We start from the raw sequence: 18,325 nt of genomic DNA, 5'->3' as shown, positions 1-18,325 counted from the left end.
AATATTAAATCCATCTCATGTAATTTTCCCTCACAATATTTTTCATTTGGAATTTCTTTTCCTTTTTTTTTTTTAACTGTACCTTTTTTGTTTAGACACACAAATACTTTGAAATTTCAAATTTAGAGAAAAGTTGTAAGGATAGTGCAAAGAAAATCTATATGCCCTTTATCCAGATTTATCTATCTAAATATTATTTATCTAACATTTTGACTCATTTATTACCCTTTTTCCATATATATGTATATATATATCGATCTGAGAGGAGAGACTGAACTATCTGAGAGTAAGCTGTATACATCATGGCCTTTTACTCTCTTTTTTGGTGACAAGGTCTCACTGTCACCCAGGCTGGAGTGCAGTGGCGTGATCTTCCACCTCTCAGGTTCAAGGGATTCGCCTGTCTCAGCCTCCTGAGTGGCTGGGACCACAGGTTCCTGTCACCACACCAGCTAATTTTTGAAATTTTAGTAGAGATGGGGTTTCGCCGTGGTGGCCAGGCTGGTCTCGAATTCCTGACGTCAAGCGATCCACCTGCCCAAAGTGCTGGAATTACAGGCATAGGCCACTGTGCTTGGCTTTCCCCTCCCCTCCCCGCACCTTGAGACACAGTCTCGCTCTCTCGCCAGGATGAAGTACAGTGGTGCAATCTCAGCTCACTGTAACCTCTGTCTGCTGGGTTCAAGTGATTCTCCTGCCTCAGCCTTCTGAGTAGCTGGGACTACAGGTGCACGCTACCACACCCAGCTAATATTTTTTGTATTTTTAGTAAAGACGGGGTTTCACCATGCTGGCCAGGATGGTCTCAATTTCTTGACCTCGTGATCCGCCTGCCTCAGCCTCCCAAAGTGTTGGGATTACAGGCGTGAGCCACCAAACTTGGAGGCCCTTTACTCTTAAAATTCCTAAGATTAAGGATATTCTTTTATATAATCATAGTAATTAACTTTGATAAATTTAACAGTAATACAGTATCTTTATCTAATCCACTGGCTATATTTCAGTTGTGTCACTTGCCCCAATAATGGTTTTTATAACATTTTTCCTTCTATTACAGGATCCAGTCTAGGATCACAGTTATACATTTTTAAAGTATAAGGTAGTACATTTTTATAAGGTGAAATTCTAATAACAGATATTTTAATTGGCCCACTCAATTATATTTTAGTTGGTATTCATATAAAAATTGATCTTTCACTAGAAAAAACAATTTTTTATAAAAATTATCTTATTCAAGGTAGCAAATGTCTATCACTCCTTACATTACACAGGCAATATCAAGTTTCCTATGGAATCTATTGCTGTTTCTTAGGGTAAAATAAATTTTCTCAAAACTGACTTTGACTTTGGCATTATCTCTGATAACACTTCATAAAAAGTATTTTTCCCTCTATAAATCATTCTGGTACAGTATATTGGCACTTTGTTTTATAGAGAAGCTGGCATTGGCTCTCTTAAGTAAATGAACATGCTCAATTCAAATGACTCACTTGGCAGGAACAAGAAGTTTCACATGACAATTTATGGGCTAATTCATATGACTCCACCAGTGAAAAATGTAATGTAATATTGGAATCTCAGACCAACAAGACACTGAAAAGTTCTTTTTTTCCTCATAGTGATACCTGTTAACCCTTGCTACTCAAAATGTGGTCCAGAAACACAGGTGATCGCTTAATGCCTGTTAGAAATGTACTCTCAGGCCCTATTCTGGTCCTACTGAACCAGAATCTGCATTTTTATTGCCAAAGTTTCGTTTATTGGTTTCTGAATTTATATCTCAGCTTTTAAAATAAAAGTAGTTAAATGATCCTCACTACATGCATTAAAACTCCTTGGACAATAAAGAATCTTATGAATATCAACTTATTTATTAGATTTTAATAACACATTCAAAAGAGAAAAAAATGCAGAGATACCACTTATTAGTTATATGACTTTGGTCAAGTTGCTTCACTTTAATTTCCTTACTTAAAAATGGTGATAATGGCCAGGGGCGATGGCTCACAACTGTGATCCCAGCATTTAGAAGGCCGAGGCGGGCAGATCATGAAGTCAGGAGTTTGAGACCAGCCCAACCAACATGGTGAAACCCTGCCTCTACTAAAAATACTAAAATTAGCTGGGCATGGTGGTGTACACCTGTAATCCCAGCTACTCAGGACTGGTTAAAGCTTCCACAGTTGTGTTCAGTTTGTAAAAATTCATTAGACTACACACTTACAATATGTGTACTTTTCTTCTTTTTTTTTTTTTTTTGAGATGGAGTTTTGCTCTTGGTTGCCCAGGCTGGAGTGCATGGCACTATCTCAGCTCACAGCAACCTCCACCTCTGAGTTCAAGTGATTCTCTTGCCTCAGCCTCCTGAGTAGCTGAGATTACAGGCATGCACCACCATGCCCGGCTAATTTTGTATTTTTAGTAGAGACAGGGTTTCTCCATGTTGGTCAGGCTGGTCTCAAATTCCCAATCTCAGGTGATCCACCTGCCTCGGCCTCCTAAAAGTGCTGGGATTACAGGCATGAGCCACCATGCTCGGCCTCTTTTTCTTTTTTTAAGATAGAGTTTCTCTCTGTCACCCAAGCTGGACTGCAATGGTGTGACCTCGGCTCACTGAAACCTCTGCCTCCCAGGTTCAAATGATTCTCCTGCCTCAGTCTCCCAAGTAGCTGGGATTACAGGCATGTGCCACCACGCTCAGCTAATTTTTATATTTTTAGTAGAGACTGGGTTTTACCTCAGCCTCCCAAAGTGCTGGGATTAAAGGCATAGCCACCATGCCCGGTCACAATATATGTAGTTTTCAATATGGATCCTATACTTTGTGAAAACTTAAAAATGTCAGAAAAAGAATATTTCATATAAACCTAAAACTTTAACTCCTTCAGGAGTGAATCAGCAAGTTTCCAGATTATAGGCCCAAAGCTCATGAATCTTGGAACTTCTCAGGACTTGAAATATTCCATCTTTATTCCAGATACAGCAAAATTTGAGAACAAAGACATTCATAAAATCTCATGCTTTTATACTCTCAATCATGAGCAGAAACAACACTGGATCTCAATCTCAACTCTAGTTCTAAATAGCTATCTAACTTTGAGTCACAACACCCCACTTATAAGGCTTTAGCTTCTTCACCTGTATGATTCAGCACTGTATTAACTCTAAGATGCTTTTTTTTTTTTGAGATGGAGTCTCGCTCTGTCTCCCAGGCTGTCCACCTCCCCACCCCGATTTAAGTGATTCTTCTGCCTCAGCCTCCTGAGTAGCTAGGATTACAGGCCTGTGCCACTATGCCCGCCTAATTTTTGTATTTTTAGTAGAGATGGGGTTTCACCATTTGGCCAGGCTGGTCTTGAACTCCTAATCTCAAGTGATCCACTCGCCTCAGCCTCCCAAAGTCTTGGAATTACAGGCATGAACCACCATGCATGGCCTTTAATACACTTTTCAATTCTAAAATCTGATACTTTTCAATTCTAAAATCTTATACTTTTCAATTCTAAAATCTTATGGATCTGACATATTTCCCAGATTTGTATTATAAAAATAATTAAATATACTTTAAAATTATAAGCTAGAATTAATTATCCAGGAAATATTAAATACCCATATATAGTTTACTCAATTTTTAAACTACAATGATACATACCCTAGCTACATTTACTTACCTGAGTAAGTAGCATAAAGGCATTATCTGCCCTAAGATGTTTGGTGAGAAATTCCACACAATGTGCTTCCAAGGCTGGGACTGCATATTTCTTGGCGGTATAAAGAGTGGTCATAACTGTTTCTGGACCAATTTGAACTTCATCAGAATACAGAAATCTGGAAAGCAATTGGCACACTTGCAGAGATGATCAGTAATGTTTTAGATAAGCAATCCATCAGAGTTAAATCTCTGAGGAATATTTATTCTTATTATTTTGCATTTTCATCCATCCATCCATCCATTGACAGGGTCTTGATCAACTCCAGGCTGGAGTGCAGTGGCTCGCTGCAGCTTCAACCTCTCTGGCTCAAGCAATCCTCCCACCTCAGCTCCCTAAGTAGCTGGGACTACAAGTTTACACCACCATACCTGGCTAATTTTTTATTTTTTATAGAGACAGGTTTCACCACATTGCCCAGACTGGTCTTGAACTCCTGGCCATTCTCTCACCTCAGTCTCCCAAAGTGCTGGGAGAATATTTTAAAATATAATGAGCAAACCAAAAAATAATCTTAAATTTTTATCATGACATAGAGGCATAAGAGTGATATAATGGACTCTGGGGACTGGGGGTGGGGGTGGAAGGGTGGGAGGGGAGTGAAGGATAAAAGACTATACACTGGGTATAGTGTACACTGCTCAGGTAACAAGTGCACCAAATCTCAGAAATCACCACTAAAAAGCTTATCCATGTAATCACAAACCACCTGTTCCTAAAAAACTACTGAAATAAAAATAAATCTGTATTAGCCTTTGCAATCTACAGGGCATTTGCACATACATCACCTCATTTTATTCTTACTTAATCCTGAGGATTATTATTACTTTATCATGAGACAAATCTATGTCTCCAAGCCATCCTCGGAGTTCTTTGTAGCACCCCACTGCTGCTTAGGACAACAGTGGTTCACTTATCTTTCCCTCATCAAAAGATGTTCACTTAATTAAATCTGCAGGTAGCTGAAGTCACATCTCTAAATGTTAAAATATTCATTGATTTCTTGCTAATAGTGCCTTCTTATTCTGGGCATCTTCTAATCTTTTATTGTTATCCCAGAATTAGCATAATGACCACAGATTAGAGTACTGGGGCTTGGAAGGAATGAAGCAACTTAATAATATATTAAATGACTCCATCTTGCTACATACTTTGTAGTATTTAGGTCCAATTTTTCTCTAAAAATATTATCTAGCAGCCCAATGTTGCCCTCCTCCTAGTTCACTCCTCCTAACTGGTATGTTGAGAGAGAAATCAGCTTTATAGAACTGAGAAAAGCAGGGAGGGAAAGCATCAGGATAAATTGCTAATGCCTGCTGGGCTTAATGTCCAGGTGATGGGTTGATAGGTGCAGCAAACCACCATGGCACATGTTTACCTATGTAACCTGCACATCCTGCGCATGTATCCCGGAACTTAAAAATTATTTATTTATTTATTTTGAGACAGAGTCTCGCTCTGTCGCCCAGGCGCAATCTACAACCTCTGCCTCCCTGGTTCAAGTGATTCATCTGCCTCGGCCTCCCAATTAGCTGGGACTACAGATGTCAGTCACCACGCCCGGCTAATTTTTTGTATTTTTAGTAGAGACAGGGTTTCACTGTGTTAGCCAGGATGGTCTTGATCTCCTGACCTTGTGATCCGCCCTCCCCGGCCTCACAAAGTGTTGGCATTACAGGCGTAAGCCACTGCCCTGGCCTAAAATAAAATTTAAAAACACAGGCCGAGCACAGTGGTTCACACCTGTAATCCCAACATTTTGGGAGGCTGAGGCGGGTGGATCACTTGAGGTCAGGAGTTCAAGACCAGCCTCGTCAACATGGTGAAACCCCATCTCTACTAAAAATATGAAAATTAGCCAGGTGTGGTGGCAGTTGCCTGTAATCCCAGCTACTTGGGAGGCTGAGGCAGGAGAATTGCATGAACCTGGGAGGCAGAGGTTGCTGTGAGTCAAGATCATGCCACTGCACTCTGGCATGGGTGACAGAGCCAGACTCTGTCTCAAAAATAAATAAATAAATAAATAGTAATTTATTTTTTAAAAAAGAACTGAGAAAAAGCGGATTCTCAGTGAAGACCTGGGTGCTTCTTGTTCAACTACACTTGAGCTGTGCGTATCATCTTTAGGTCCCCCTCTGCGGCTCCTCAGGGAGCCTTGTGCTTACTGCCCAGCTCTCAGCTCCACTCATGATAGCTGAGGCTACGGGAGAAGTATGGCATTAAGAACCATTCTTTCTTTCTTTTTTTTTTTTTTGAGACAGTCTCGCTCTGTTGCCCAGGCTAAAGTGCAGTGGCACAACCTCGGCTCACTGCAACCTCCGCCTCTCAGGTACAAGTGATTCTCCTGTCTCAGCCTCCCGAGTAGCTGGGATTACAGGAATGCACCACCACACCCGGCTAATTTTTGTATTTTTAGTAGAATCCAGGTTTCACCATGTTGGCTAGGCTGGTCTCAAACTCCTGACCTCAAGACCACCTCAGCCTCCTAAAGTACTGGAATGTCAGGTATGAGCCACCGCATCCAGCAAGAACCATTATTTCATTTTGGTGATACTTAAAGACATAAGAACACTTTAGAAAAAAAATGTTTTAAGATTATTTACCCGGAAGACTCAGATCCAAGTAGCCTTGGATATAAGCTCCCAGAACACTAACTATACTTGTATTTCCAGTACCAAAGTTGTAAAATGCGGGTTAAGGAAAACCCATTATCTTCTTTCAGAGTACTTTTATTATGCTGAGGTAAGTGAGGAAAGTTAAGTTTGATTTCATGTTCCTACCCTCTACCTTTCAAGTTCCTTATTTTATTCCGATGGCCATAATCACCATGCACAATGAAACTGGCCTGTTACATCCCCCACTCCCCACCCTAACCAAATCCTGGCACTCCTCTGATCAGTCATCTTTACGACTACCTCAAGTGGAGGTATACTACCCTATATCTCAGGTTCAAAGGCAAGGGTACTGTTTTTCAGGATCACATTTTTCTTACATACTTTTTCCCCTTGAAATCTCCTTTTAGAGACTCCTCAGTCAACTGTATCACCCTCATCATACTCACTTGAGATTATGTAGCATACTCTGTGATAAATACAAGGAATTAAAAACTAAGGAAGGCACAGTCCTTCATGGCCAAAGGGAGACGAATGAATAAAACCAGAGAGAAAGCTACCGTTTGTTGAGTGTCTGCCACATGACAAATGCCAATTCATTTAATCCTTTCACATGGAAGGAAGGTGCTGTTCCCTGCATTTTAACAAGAAAACCAAGGCTGAGGAAGCAACTGTTTACCGTAAGGCATCATTTCTGAGCTTCCGACTGTTTTCAGAGCCGTACAATAAGGCCAAGAGGAAATAGACTGCTTGGGTTTGGGTTTGTTCTGTCACTTGCTAGCCATGTGACTTAAGCAAGTTATCATCGATGCCTGCTTCTCTAAAAACATGAGAATAACAGTACCTACTTCATAATGTTGTGAGGATTAACATACACTAAAACACAAGGCATTTTGAATAATGCCTGACAAAAAATTTGCCTCAGTAATTATTAGCTATTTATCTGTATGCTGTCTCCTATTTTTTATCATTATTTCCCTCTGTATTTTGGAAGGTTCCTCACCATTATCTTCTGGTGCCCTCCTATTTTTCTCCCCAGCAATCACATTTAAATTTCTACAAATCCTTGCTTCTTTCGTAATCATTCCTTTTTTCTCCACAGCATGATGTCCTGGTTTTATGAATGCAAAAACTTTCCGAAGTCTCCAAGATGACATTAACCAAAGTTTTTAAAGTTTCCTTTAGGATCAGCTGTTGTGTTTATCTTAGTATTTGTCATTCATGCTCTGCTTTTCCTTAAATGTCAGATGATTAAACACTGTCTCCAACTTCACTATGCTAAGCAGCTGGTCTGTTTTGAAGATAAAACTCTCTCCAAAACAGAAAGATTGGCTGGGAGCTCTGCGTATGTGGGAGGCTTGTTGACTGGCACCTGGCATTAGAGTGGGAAGCCAGCCCTTAGGGCAAGGACCCCTCAGGGCCATTATGAAGAGAGCTTAACTCAGGGGTTCCAAAGCCATATCGAGCAGTCCCAGTTCTTCTCAGGCAGTCTGTTCAATTTATCTCAAAAAGCCTGTCCACTGTCATGGGGAGTAAGTCTGCGACTGGTTAAGGGGATGGTCTACACACAGGCTTTAATTAGTTTCCACGTTTTGGCACTACCTTCTCATTTCCACCTTCCTTACTTCCAACTCATAGCCAAGAACTTTGTCGGGGTTCTGCCAGGAAAGGTACTCCCAGCTCTGCTGCAGCTTTGAAAGCTCTGGATTCTGGGCTCCAGATTCATCCATCAACCAGCTTCCAACTTCTTTGTCCCTTTCTACACTGTTGGCCTTTCCAACCTCTCTTTTTCTCTTCATTATAATGAACTTACCTTTTTTTTTTTTTTGTATTTCTTAATAATCATTTTAATTGAGAGAGACAGAATGCTAACAGCATCCTCAATTCCCTTCTAACTAGAAACCTATGAAATTTTTGTTTTAGGACGGGTGTGGTGGCTCATGTGTGTAATCCCAGCACTTTGGGTGGTCGAGGTGGGTAGAACATTTGAGGCTATCAGTTTGAGACTAGCCTGGCCAACATGGTGAAACCTCATCTCTACTAAATATACAAAACTTAGCTGAGTGTGGTGGCACATGCCTGTAATCCCAGCTATTTGGGAGGCTGAGGCAGGAGAATCCCTTGAATCTGGAAGGCAGAGTTCCAGTGAGCCGAGATTGCCTCACTGCACTCCAGCCTGGGCAACAGAGTGAGAATCCAAAAAAATAAATAAATACATTTTTAAGGACAAGGTAGAAGTCTAGAAGTCTTTACATGCCTGCCTTTATTTATTTTTGTCAGGTAAAAATTACTCGAGTTGTAAAACAGAGCGGAAACGTGAGGCCTTTATCACCATTTGCCCTTGAGTAGATTTACATGAAGAGGGCAAGTGTCACAAACCGATATATGGTTCTATGAAAATCTATGTGGGCTTTGACTTAAGGAGATCTGGAAAAGGTCTGTAGAGAAATTTCTGCTTGAGATTAGATCTAAAAGACTAAAAAGATGGTGGGAAGTACACTCCAGAAACGAGAGAATAGTGATTTTATATTATTTTGTATGAGATCTCCTATTCAAATTGCTTTCATCAAATTATTCTTTGGTAATATACCTTTGGCTTATATCAAGGAACATTTTTTAAAAACAACTATGTATCTGAAGATACAGATTGAAGACACTTCATTACAGCCATGTCTTCTATATGAAGGGATCTCATAAGGAGATCCCTTTTTTTTTAAACTCATCTAATTATTAGATTTGTGCATCTCCTAAGCAGTTCCCTTGTTTTCAATCTATGAATAATTACTGTCCACCAAGTTTCTCTTTTTGCATTAGCTGCTAAGATAATTAAAACTAAGTTTATTGCTTACTTATAGCGTACATTTTGTTTTTGACACAGGGCCTTATTGTCCCCCAGGTGGAGGGTGGTAGCATGAACATAGCTCATTGTATTCTCAAATTCCTGGCCTCAAGGGATCCTCTTGCTTCAGCCTCTGAAGCAGCTAACACTACAGGCACATCCCACTAGGCTCAGCAAATTTTTTTTTTATTTTTTGTAGAGCTGGGGTCTTGCTATGTTTCCCAGGCTAGTTTCAAACTCCTGGCCACAAGCAATCCTCCCGCCTTGGCCTCCCCAAGTGCTGGGATTACAGGCCTGAGTCACTGTAGCCAGCTTGACAGCATACATTTTTCTATTAGCTTCACCCTTGACTCTAGTTTCTTACCTTTGTGTTTCTTTTAAGATATTTTAAGTTCTTTTTGGTACATTGCAAATTAAAAATAAATACTGGACAATAAACAAGAAAAGGATCTCTGTGTATCTTATATTTTTAATTTATTTTCTAATACAGCACGAGGCACATTGTGGGCATGTGTTTAAGTCTAAATAAATACATGTTAATTGACTACACAATTCAGTACAGGTGTCTATGTAATGTTGAAAGGGAAAATATTTTCATTTCTAATAAAAAAAAGTTACTTAAAAATCCAAGAATCCATGCCGGGCGTGGTGGCTCACGCCTGTAATCCCAGCACTTTGGGAGGCCGAGGCGGGTGGATCATGAAGTCAAGAGATCGAGACCATCCTGGTCAACATGGTGAAACCCTGTCTCTACTAAAAATACAAAAAATTAGCTGGGCATGGTGGCGCGTGCCTGTAATCCCAGCTACTCAAGAGGCTGAGGCAGGAGAACTGCCTGAACCCAGGAGGCAGAGGTTGCGGTGAGCCGAGATCGCGCCATTGCACTCCAGCCTGGGTAACAAGAGCGAAACTCCATCTCAAAAAAAAAAAAAAAAATCCAAGAATCCAGCCAGGCACAGTGGCTCACACCTGTAATCCCAGCACTTTGGGAGGCAGAGGTGGGTGGATCACGAGGCCAGGAGTTCAAGAACAGCCTGACCAACACGGTGAAATCCTGTCTCTACTAAAAATACAAAAATTTGCCGAGTGCGGTGGTGGGTGCCTGTCAGGAGGCTGAGGCAGGAGAATGACTTGAATCGGGAGGCAGAAGTTGCAGTGAGCCAAAATCGCACCATTGCACTCCAGCCTGGGTGACTGAGCAAGACTCCATCTCAAAACAAAACAAAAACCCATGAATCCTCTTGGTTCATATGTATAGATTTCCTCTACATTCTATTTAATTATTAGTTTCTATAATATTTAAAAAAAAAAAAACAACTAAGCCAAGGTTCTTAAAATATAAAGATTCAACATGACATTACCACAATTCTTTGTATTTTATTTATTTTTTTAAATTTCAAGTCTACTTGTGATCTGAATTTCTTTGTATTTTAAAGTGACCATTTAAACTCTCATATATAACCTCTAAGGACAAAAACACAGAAAAATGATTACATGTCCTCAAATCAGTCCTACTTTCCCCTCAAAATTAATAGTTTTCAAAAATAAACAAATAAAGCTTAGGTTACATTTAATCTAATTAAAAATTTAAAGCCAGGTATTGTAGCTCATGCCTATAATCCCAGTATTTTGGGAGGCCAAGGTGGGTGGATCACCTGAGGTCAGGAGTTTGAGACCAGCCTGGCCAATGGGGTAAAACCCCATCTCTACTAAAAATACAAAAATTAGCTGGGCATGGTGGCACATACCTATAATCCCAGCTATTCGGGAGGCCGAAGCAGGAGAACTGCTTGAACCCAGGAGGCAGAGGTTACAGTGAGCCAAGATCGTGCTACTGCACTCCAGCCTGGACAACAGTGAGACTGCATCTCAAAAAACAAAATAAAATAAAATAATTTTAAAAGCCTAAGGTGAAAACTTGATTTTATACATGAATAATCACAAGATCATGTATAAGAAACTTTGTATCACTATTTATCTGTTCGTTTTACTCAAAAATGTTTATTGAGGGACTATATAGTAGGCATTGTAACAGTCTTAGAGATAAAAATATGGGTAAGATAGCTTTGCCCATAAAAAGTCAGTCATGCATTACTTAATGATGGGAATACAGTCTAAGAAAGGCATTGTTAGACAATGTTATCATCGTGCAATAGTCACAGTGTATTCACATAAACCTTGATGGTATAGCCTACTACGCACCTAAGCTATGTGGTACAGCCTATTGCTTCTGGGCTACAAACCAGTACAGCATGTTATTGTACTGAATACTGCAGGCAACTTTAACACAATGGTGAGTACTGTGTATCTAAACATAGAAAATGCACAGTAAATATAATGTATTATAATCTTATGGCTCCACCATCTTATTTGTGTCCACTGTTGACCAAAATGCCATTATGTGGCACATGACTACAGTCTGATACTGAAAATGATTAAAAACTAATGTCCTAATAACAGAAGTATATATTAGGCACCCATATCTAATAACTAATCTCTAAAGATGGCCCCAAGAAATCATGCTTTCTAGTATTCATGCCCTTACATGGATTTGTCCCATGATGAATCTGGGTTGGCCCCGTGTCAGCCCCTTTAACCAACAGATTGTGACAGAGTGAATTGTGCCAGTTTCAGACCTACGCCTTTAGGATGCCTGGCAGCTCCTGCTTTTGTGTTTTTGAGAGCCATGACTCAAGATGTCAAGCTACCTTGCTAGAGAGACCAACTGAAGAAGCCTCCTGAAGAGGACCTGAGGCTTAATACGGAAAGGGAAAAAGGCTCAGCCATCCCAGACTCTGAGTCAAGCCTCCAGATGAGTTCAACCCCAGCTGCTATCTGACTACAGCTACACAGATGACAAACCACCCAGGTGATTCCAGTCAACCCAAACAACTGTAAAAGATAAAACAGGCTGGGCACGGTGGCTCATGCCTGTAATCCCAGCACTTTGGGAGGCCAAGGCGGTGGATCACAAGGTCAAGAGATTGAGACCATCCTGGTCAACATGGTGAAACCGTCTGTACTAAAAATACAAAAATTAGCTGGGCATGGTGGTGCGTGCCTGTAGTCCCAGCTACTCGGAAGGCTGAGGCAGGAGAATTGCTTGAACCAGGGAGGCGGAGGTTGCGGTGAGCCAAGATTGTGCCATTGCACCCCAGCCTGGGCAACAAAAGAAAAACTCTGTCTCAAAAAAAAAAAAAGATAATAAAACAGTTGTTTAAGTCACTGGGTAGTCCAGTGATTTGTTCTACAGCAACAGATAACCAAAACATGCTGTGAGAGATCAGATGAGCAGTGTGCAATTTTGCCTGTGGGTGGAATTTTTATAGAGGAGGTAAAGCCTGAAGATTATCTGAACAGTAGTAATTAAGTGTGGAGCCCTGGCAGAAAGACTGGGAAGTACAAAGGTAAGGAGGCCTTAGAAGGCAGGCACTAAAACAAGAAAAAAGCCATTAGTAATTAGGGTTGAAATACTGAGTGGACAGAGAGGAAGAGAGATCAAATCACAAAGGTTTCATGTACTGCTGAAGTGTTTAAACTTCATCTTGCAGGTAAAAAGAAGTCATTAAAAGATTCAGGGGAATCATACGACAATAAATGTATATTGGAGAGATCAGTGTTAACAGGGTGAATGGAGAGAGTTAAGTCTAAGTGGTCTGGTTGAAGCAATGCAGAAAAAAATGGACAGAGGCAGGTAAAATTCTCAGGAATGGTCTAAAATGGACGAGAAACGTGTAGAACGGAATGAAACCAAACTACAATTTGGAGCTAAGCCCATTAAGTCACTTCCCAGCTGGCCCACAAAATCATAAGCAAGAATAAATTATTGCTTTTGGGGGGGGGTTGCTTTATTTATAGCATTAATATGGCAAAAGCTACTGGAGGGCGATAAGAAGTATGCCTGCCTCAAAAGCATTTTTCTGAAATTTAAGTGAGATCACAAAGGGGCTTAGGAACAATTTATGGCACACAGTAAGCACTCATGAAATGTCAGCTATTTTTATTAATAACATGTCCATCTGCATGGGTATAAAACATTCCTTTGCGACAGTCCAGTTGGAAGTGAGGGTCCGGAGCTAAATAGAGCTTTGGAGACACAGGTGGCAGGGTGAGTGCATAAAGCTCTCACTTTAGTTAATGGGAGAAAGGATGACAGCTGAGGACAGAATCCTGACGAACACTTACCCCGTTCCCTTCCCCTTCCAGCCATCACGTCATTCTCTGTTCCCCTTGGCAACAAAACTCCTGAGAGGATTGTTTACACTAGCTGTCTCCAGCTCCTTACCTCCCATTTTCTCCCCAGCCTACTCTAATCAGCTGAAATCACTCTTGGCAGGGTTATCAATAGCTTCTGTCTTGTCAAGACTAAACATCAATTCAATGTCTTCATTTTACCTGACTCTCAACAGTATTTAGCATAACTGACCACTTTCCATAGTTGACAACGTTTCCCACTTCTTTCTTGAAATGTTTTGACTTGACTTTCAGGATACTATGCGCCTTGCTTTCTCTTTTAATTCCACTGACGGCTGCTTCTCAGTTTCATTTTATGCTTCTTCTCGGCTACATCTCTACATATTGGAAGATTCCAGAGCTCATCCTTGTACCTCTCTTCACAATCTATATTCCTTCCCCAGGTAATCTCACTTGGTCTCCCAATTTAAATACCATTCACTCTTAACTTTCAAATGTATGTTCAGCAAGCTATTCCCTAACCTCCAAATTAATATTTCTGTCTACCCTAGACCCTACTTGTCCTCTTGGTTGTACCTTCAAAAATATACCCAGAGTTTGACCACATCTCATCATACCCATTGCTGCTTCCCTGGTACAAGGTACAACTCACCATCACCTCTTGCCTGGACTACTGCAAAAGCCTCCTCATCTATCACCTTGCTGCCTATTTTACTCCAACCACTGCCAGAAAGCGTTTGTTTTTTAAAAATGTAAATCAGATCACAGCCACCTGCCACCACCTCTACCTTCCCACCCCCATTCAAAACTCTGCAAAGGCCTTCCATCACATACCAGCTGAAAAAAAGTCCTCTCAGTCTCTAAAGCCCTGCGCAATCCTGCCTGGCCTTCTTTTTGACCTCATTTTCTACCACTTCCCTCTACTGTGCTCAAGCACACTGGTTCACTCTTGTGTTCCTCCAATAGGAGATCCTTGGTGCCTAAAACAATGCGCTTCCTTGCTGAGATGTTCCTTCTCTCATAACTCCATTATTTTTCTTCAAAACCTTCATCAGCACTTGACATTGTATCTTTAATTTCCCCTTACTAGATTATGTGCTTCATGAGGGCAAGGACTTTTTGTTTACTGCTGTATCCCAAACACCTACAATAGCGACTCACTGTTTTCACAAGCACCCCAAAAGGGAGGGATATAGTATCTGTCAAATAAACAACTGAAGAACATCACTTAAAGGTCAGGCAGTTCAAAGCATGCAGTTTCTTTAAGGGCTTCAAACTTAAGTTCATAAGCCTGTAAGTAACATTAATTTTTTTACATGTATGCCCAAACAACCCTGCTTTTCCAACTCAGCAAGTACTGTCAGGCATCTTTTTGTCATGTAGCTGACTTATGACATCTATGTTACACAGCCAGCCAACACTAAGTTTAGAAATCAGTCCCGATATCAATTTCAAAATAGAACAATGACCAGAACCTGAAGGATAAATACAATGCCTTGAAATGTAAAAATGAAAAAGTTTAAAAATGTAAAAAAAAAAAAAAATTTGCACTGTCCTACATTTCAAACACTCTAAAATTACCTTATTTTCTATTGATGGGAAAGGACTAATTAGCAGCTTCAGTGAAAATATGAAATATGCATTTTTTCCTCTACATTCTTATCCTAGTAATCTCAATATTTTTTCAAAGTAAAAATTCGCCCCCAAAGTTTTAGATTTGTGGTTCTCAAATTTAGCTGGTATAAGTACCGCTTAGGGAGAGTGTTAAAAATGCTATCAAGGTCTCACCTCCAAATATTATGATACTATAACGAGGAAGGGATCTACACATTTCATAAGCACCCCAGAAGATTATAATGCAGATGGCCCACAGATCATTTTGAAAAATACATCTAGTCTAGAAAATCCAAATGAACTATACCCAATCCTCCTGGTGAACTTCAAACTAAAATTACCTGGATCCTAGCTTTTGAGGTCCTTGCCCCTTTATAAATGTAATTGAACTAAATTACAGAAAATATCAGAAACAAAGAGAAAAGAAGAGAAAAAGGTACTTTCATCTTACTACTCCACATGCTCTGCTTAGCATTTTGTATATTTCCTTTTATCCTTGTCTCTAGGTACATTTGTCCCATCTTTTCACGTTGTAATCATGGTGCCATTTCAAGTGCTATCTATCATATTTAGTGACTGCATTATTTTTCATCAAGTGGACCGATCACTGTTTAACCATTCACTACAGCTACTTCCTCACTACTATAAATAATGTTGTAAATATTTTTGTATGAAACATTTTTTCAGTATTTGAAGGCTTTCTTACACGCGGAAAGAAAATCTATAGCATCAAACTATTTTCTAAAACGGTTTTTACCATCATCTTTGTCAGAAAATGCTGCTCAGATGTCACCTTTAAATTTTCTGGTGGGACAAATGGAAGGAAAAAAATGTCACTCTCTTTTAATTTGCACTTCTTAATTACCAGCAGGTTAAACATTCGTTAATTAGTTGTATTTTTTCTTTCTCTAAGTTATCTATCCTGTCCTTTATCCATTTGTCAATGGAATCTTAGTATTTGTTTCTAGTTGTGTGAACTTTACATTTATTTTCTTGTTGTTCTTTCTGATTCAACTGTGAGCCTTTGTACCTAATCCTGTCCCATTGACCTGCCTGTTTTTGCTTCAGCACTACCCAAGACTCTGCCACTTTAATAAAAACACGTTCTACTCAGGCAGCTATTTAAAACCATCTTGGTATAATGAAATACACATGGTCTTCAGTGTGAGTTAGCTGTTACCCTGGGCAAGATACTTGACTCTTTTGGGCCTCAGTCCCATTTGTAAAATTGGGGAAAACAATACTTAAACCTCTCTAACAGCATGGCTGTGATTAAAAGCTAATAATGCCAAACAATCACATCTTTCCACTAAATAAAATTCATCAGATGTCAATCTACTATCCTCAAATAACCAACAAGCAAACTCTTAACACCAAGGGAGGGATTCATTTATAAGCAAATGTGACCTTGTGTGCAGAAACACGAGCAGGTAAAGCCTCACTTACCTGTTTTGGTATTTACTTTCCTGGGTCTTGACAACTAATACGTTAATGAAAAACAAAAACAAAAAAGTGGCCAGGCACAGTGGCTCACGCCTGTAATCCCAGCACTTTGAGAGGCTGAGGTGGGCGGATCGCTTGACCCCAGGAGTCCGAGACCAACCTGAGCAACACAGTGAAACCCTATCTCGATCAAAAATTAAAAAAAATTAGCCGGGCGTGGTGGCGCGTACCTGTAGTCCCAGCTACTCGGGAGGCTGAGGTGGGAGGATCACCTGAGCCCGGAGAGATCAAGGCTGCAGTGAGCCATGATCGCGCCACTGTACTCCAGCCTGGAAGACAGAGCAAGACCCCGTCTCAAAAAAAGGGGAGGGGTGACAACAACCCCAAAACATCAGTCCTGCAAGACTTTTCAACTACTCTCTTTCCCCAGACGAAAACATACAACTTTGCAAATGGGCAATCAGTGATCCTGATCTGTCCCTCTGTCTTTACCACTTGTCTAATTCTGAAGCCTGGGCGACAATCTACAATTGGAATGCGAAGCGCCTTTCAATGGTAAAACGCACGCTAGGTGGATGGAGGAGACATGAACTATGTACAGCCGACGACTGAGCCGTCCGGCTCACAGATTTAGATTTCGACCCTCCGGAGCATCAGCGGCTCGGGAGTAAACTGAGGCCCCGGACGGCTCAGAGGAGCCCAGCCCAAGGTCATCGGGTAGTCGGGGCAGGCGGGACCCCCGGGGGCGTCCCGGCCCGCGCCGCCGCTCACCTCAGCAGCGCCAGGAAGGCGGCAGGCTCCACGTCCGGCAGCTCGATCTCGGCCGACGTAGTGGCCATGCCGCCGTTGAACATGGCGTCGAAGACGGCGCTGCCGGCCGCCAGTACAAACCGGTGGGCGGGGATGCGCTGCGGGCCCCCGGCGGTGGCGGCGCCGCGGCCCTTGCCCAGCACGAAGCGCACATCGCTCAGCAGCTCCGAGTTGAAGAGGAAGGCGAAGCGCTCCTTCAGCGACGCCTTGGTCGCCTGCCAGTTGTAGAGAGGTTCCCGCTGGAGGGGGAGCAGGGGCCCCAGGGAGGACGGCGAGGGCGGCGGCGGCGGCCCCGCGGGGCCCGGCTCCGCCTCAGCCCCCAGCGCCTGCTCCCCAGCTGCGGCCGGCCCGAGCGAGGCCATCCTCCAGCTGCGCGGCTCCCCGGGCTAGGGACAGAACGCCGCCGCCATCGCCGAGACCGCCTCCGGAGGCCGGCACCGCCTCCCTGCCTTCCGGGAAAGGCGCTTCCGGGGGCCTAGCGCCTCCGCCGGCCCCTCCCTGACTGCGCGCGCCCCCGAACGCCGGGGTTGCCGCTGAGCGCGGCCGCGGGAGGTGGGACAGGAGGGGGCTCTGGCTGCCCGAAGGCAGGGGCGTGGGGTGCTCGTCCAAGTCCCGCGCTCCTAGAGGTGGAGCTTCTGCAGGCTGGGTGCGGCCAGGCCCACGGCCACCCACCCCTAGGCTCCGTGCCCTGGATATTCTGACTCAGTGGGTCTGGGGTAGGGTCTGAGAATTTGTAATTTTAAGATGCATCGCAGATCTGCAGGCGGCTCGCACTCCTGCCTCTTTCTTCCTGCAGGCCCCTCATCACCAGCTCCAGCGCCCTCGTAGTGTATCTAGGACAGGTCCCGAGGAGTGTTTCGTCTGGAAGTGGAGGGGCAGGAGAATATGGCCAAGGGAACACGTGGGAGGGGACGACAGGACTTCTCACAGCCCTGTGCCCCAGGCGTGGCCAAGTCACCGCTCCGGACGGCCGCGGAACCTGTGGAAATTCCGGGAGCAGAGGTGGAAGGCTTAGAACCCCAGTGACCTCTCCCTTTCCCTTCTAATTTGCCCCTTTGGTTCTATGTCCAGGCCTAAGAGACATTTCCTTCTACTGCTTACAT

The 18,325-nt window shown here is 42.4% G+C and overlaps 1 protein-coding gene across 1 annotated transcript in view; it reads right to left on the bottom strand.

Moving 5' to 3' along the window:
* Nucleotides 1-17,584, bottom strand: part of BTBD1 (BTB domain containing 1) — a 50,210-nt gene extending 32,626 nt beyond the window's left edge. The window contains exons 1-2 of the mRNA XM_012449381.2: nucleotides 17,184-17,584; nucleotides 3,672-3,828 (exon numbers count right to left, since the gene is read on the bottom strand). Of these exons, the coding sequence (XP_012304804.1) occupies nucleotides 3,672-3,828; nucleotides 17,184-17,584 (558 nt within the window). The remainder of the gene's footprint in view (nucleotides 1-3,671; nucleotides 3,829-17,183) is intronic.
* Nucleotides 17,585-18,325: the final 741 nt, after the last annotated feature.

This window comes from Aotus nancymaae, unplaced genomic scaffold (genome assembly GCF_030222135.1).
Source record: "Aotus nancymaae isolate 86718 unplaced genomic scaffold, 86718_ANA_hifiasm-v0.15.2.pri h1tg000064l_0, whole genome shotgun sequence".
NCBI classification, from domain to species: domain Eukaryota; kingdom Metazoa; phylum Chordata; class Mammalia; order Primates; family Aotidae; genus Aotus; species Aotus nancymaae.
The sequence above is the reverse complement of the archived record's forward strand: the minus strand, read 5'-3'. Positions and strand labels throughout refer to the sequence as shown.